The 4,042-nt window shown below is 49.3% G+C and overlaps 1 protein-coding gene across 1 annotated transcript; it reads right to left on the reverse strand.

Moving 5' to 3' along the window:
* On the reverse strand, positions 1-615 carry LOC116241167 (olfactory receptor 14J1-like). Its single transcript, XM_031611782.2, has one exon. It carries the CDS (start codon positions 613-615, stop codon positions 1-3), a length of 615 nt encoding a protein of 204 aa, XP_031467642.2.
* Positions 616-4,042: the final 3,427 nt, after the last annotated feature.

Here is a 4,042-nt window from a genome sequence, read left to right on the forward strand (position 1 = left end):
TCATTTGTTATGACAGAGGATAAATTTATCCCCACTGAAATGTGACCGTGACATCATTTTCCTCACTGCATCCCTGAGCTCCTGGTTCTTCATGCTGTAGACGAGGGGGTTCACTGCTGGAGGCACCACCGAGTACAGAAATGACACTACCAGGTCCAGGGATGGGGAGGAGAGGGAGGCAGGCCTCAGATGGGCAAAAAAAGCAGTGCTGAGAAACAGGGAGACCACGGCCAGGTGAGGGAGGCACTTGGAGAAGCCTTTGTGCCGTCCCTGCTCAGAGGGCATCCTCAGCATGGCCCTGAAGATCTGCACATAGGACAAAACAATGAATACAAAGCACCCAGATGCTAAAGAGGCACTGATCACAAGAAGACAAATTTCTTTGAGGTAGGACTGTGAGCAGGAGAGCTTGAGAAACTGGGGGATTTCACAGAAGAACTGATCCACTGCACTGCCTTGGCAAAGAGGCAGTGAAAATGTATTGGCAGTGTGCAGCAGGGAATTAAGGACCCCAGTGCCCCAGGCAGCTGCTGCCATGGTGGCACAAGCTCTGCTGTCCATCAAGGTCCCATAGTGCAGGGGCTTGCAGATGGCAACGTAGCGGTCATACGACATGATGGTGAGAATGCAATATTCTGCTGAGATGAAGAAGAGAAAGAAAAAAAGACCTGAGCAGCGCATCCAGCATAGGAAATGTGCCTGATGTCCCAGAGGGCATTGGCCATGGCTTTGGGGAGAGTGGTGGAGATGCAGCCCAGGTCGAGGAGGGCGAGGTTGAGGAGGAAGAAGTCCATGGGGGTGTGCAGGCAGTGGTGGCAGGCTACGCCTGTGCTGATGAGGCCATTGCCCAGGAGGGCAGCCAGGTAGATGCCCAGCAAGAGCCAGAAGTGCAGGAGCTGCAGCTGCCGCGTGTCTGCCAACGCCAGCAGGAGGAACTCGCTGATGGAGCTGCTGTTGGGCATCTGCAGTTCCTGGGCCTGGAGTCCTGTTCACAGTGCAGAAAATAATGACAAGTCAAGACCATTCACACAGAAACTCTTCCCACCATTATATAGAAGTTTTTCTATGTGTATGGAAAATGTTCATTTATCTCCATAGCATGAGTTTATTTTAATGAGCTTTACTGCACCTTAAGAAGTAGAAGCTGAAAGAGCTCTTACTTTCCTCTCATTCCCTAATCATATCCAGGATATTTTACTCTTACAAGTGATTTCCATGTCTCATGTCTTTACCCCTTCTGCACTCAGAGTGCCCATCCCAAACTCTATGCACTTCACTTTCTGTTAGAGAAAGCTGCCTGTTTTCAGGATAAGTGCTTTATACATGTCTGCAGAGAATTACGATAATTTCAGCTGGTGCTGTCCTTTGGGAGAAAAGAGGCTGAAAGCACATGGGGAGGTTGTTCATATAACTGCAGACTGAGAAACAGATAGTTTAAGATTCTCAGAGATGTGTTCATATTTCACAACTCCTTTCAGAATTCTGTGTCCAACTCATTATCTTTCCCTAAGGACAGGTATGGGAAAATCCCTGTCTTGTCTCTCCTCTTGCAAAGTGCCCTTGGAAACTCTCTGGGATGCAAAGAAGCCGTGATCCCGTTGCCCCAGGCAGCAGCTGTGGCAGCAGAAGGCCCCTGCCCAGCCCTGCCCTTCTGGGGGGCTCCTTCCCCCACACATCACCCCGCAGCGCCCTGGGCAGCTCCCTTGGCAGGTTGAATGCTGAGTGCTCAGTGCTCAGTGCTGAGCCTGGCAGGCAGCAGAGTCCCTGCCCTGGCACACAGCCCCTGAGGCACAGCAGGGACCTGCTCTGCAGGACAGCCCTGGGCACCCGGCTGCAGCCCCTGGGCTGTGCTCTGATCCTGCAGCATGGAAACCCTCAGCTGGAGCAGTTCTTTATCCATAATAAAGAAACAGTTTATGCAGCCTGAGCTGCACTGGGATGTCCCAAATTTAGTGATCCCTGCAGGAAAAGCCTCTTCATTTGCTGCAGCCAGAGACTTACCTTGTCAAGGGCTGTGAGAAATGCTTCTTCCGTGAGCACACAGTCTGCTAATGTGCCACACAGCGTGTAAGCTCTCTTTCTTCTCTCCTCTCTCTGTTACCTGCAGATCATGCCCCTAACCTTGCTTGGCTGTGCTGTGCAGAGGAGTTGTTCCTCTGCAGTGCTGCCCACTTGTATGAGATCCCTGTGTCCCAGGAGCCTGGCCCAGCTCAGCAGCACAGGATGGGATTTCCTTCTCTCCATGGAGACCTCCATTGGTCTCCAGAGATGACATCTCCTCAGGGACAGCAGGGTCATCACTGCAGAACGTCCTACACAGTCAGCTCAGTTAATTACCACATGTCCACTGGATTCCACAAGCATGGTTGTTCCTAGAAAAAGATGTTTGACCATGAGAGAAGCAAATGCCAAATCTGGAAACAGCCGCTAAAAAGCTCTAAGTCATAACATTACAGAATCATAGAACGGCATAGTGTGGAGGAGACTTGAAAAATCACCTAGTTCTAGCCCCCCAGCCATGGAAAGGGTTGCCATCTACCAGAACAGGCTGCCCAGGATCCCAACCAACCTGACCTTGAATGCCTGCAGGTATGGGCCTCCACAACTACTCTTGGCAACATTTTCCAGTGCCTGTGTGTAAAAAATGCCTTTCCAATATCAAACCTTAGTCACCCCTTTTTATTTTAAAGCCATTTCCATATGTCCTGTTAATATCAGACCCTCTCATCCTAACCCTAGAGTTATTCATCTCATCCGCTGATGGAAAACCTGAGGCTGAAATGGGATCAGTTCCTCACAGAACCGTGAGAGCAGGGAGTCCTCTTAGCTGAGTTCAGATGTACACAGTGAGGTGTCTGTGTGTGAGCCCCTCATCTGAATCCTTGCTCTTTATTTAACAGGGACTGCACTGCTCACACATAGACACTCAGGGATGACCAAGGTGCCTGGAGTGATCCTAGCTGTGTGCTCGTGCTTGTAAACTGTGGTGGAAAATCTGTGAGACAGACAGCTCCTTCCTGAGCATCAGCTGAGGGCCAGAAGGGAGGTATTCTTGGCCATCCTAAATGCCACCACAGCCCTGTGCTTGGGGCACCCACTGTGCCTTTTGCACCTGTCCCCATGGAGCATGTTGTGTTATTTTGCTGACCAAATGGATGCTCACAAAAGAACAGACAGACCTTCCTCTCTGCTCCATCTGTGGCATAGTCTGGAGTTGAAGGCATTACAAAGCTATGAAACATCTACATTATTTCACTCATGACTCCTTATTAGTTTGCTCTGAGCTCTCATGTGGATGGCATCAGAAGTAGTTTAGGGTAATGTCAGATCCCATACAGAGAAAGATGGCAAACATTGTCCTTATTTTAAACATGAGGAAGTAAGAGGACATCAGTAATTACAGAACTGTCATTCTCACTTCAGTGCCTGGTAAATTTATGGAGAAAATGGTGCTAAGAGTTACTTAAAAACACCTGAAGGATAATTCTCTCGTTGGTCACACCCAACACAAGCTCATGAGGGGAAGGTCCTGTTTAACTTAATGTCCCTTTATGACAGCATCACCCACTGAGTTGACCAAGAGAAACCAGTTGAGGTTATCCTTTAAGATTTCAATAGAGTATAGAGAGAATAGTTTGACTATTTCTCACAGTATCCTTCTGGGCAAAATGTTCTGCACAGGGCTACACAGAAACATAATTTGATGGATAAGCCGCTGGAGAATGGGTCAGAACATAAAGAACATAAAGGACATACAACTATGGGATACTATCTAAAGGAGGGCACTAGAACTGAGTGATCTGAAGTTCAAAGTTTCATTGGGATTGACTGCTTGTTCAGACTGGGCCATTCCCACATCCCACATCCTGGCATGAGACACACTGCTCATATGGGATTTGGGCCTCACGGTATCCCTGCACCCCATGCAGAGTGGCAGCTGCTGTCCCACAGTCTTCCATGTGACATCAGACAAACCTCCATCCCACTGCCCCAGGAAGGGCCCTGAGCCAGCAGGAGGGACACGATCTCCCTGCCAAGGCTC

Source organism: Phasianus colchicus, chromosome 16, assembly GCF_987193195.1.
Source record: "Phasianus colchicus chromosome 16, bPhaCol1.hap1.1, whole genome shotgun sequence".
Lineage (NCBI taxonomy): Eukaryota > Metazoa > Chordata > Aves > Galliformes > Phasianidae > Phasianus > Phasianus colchicus.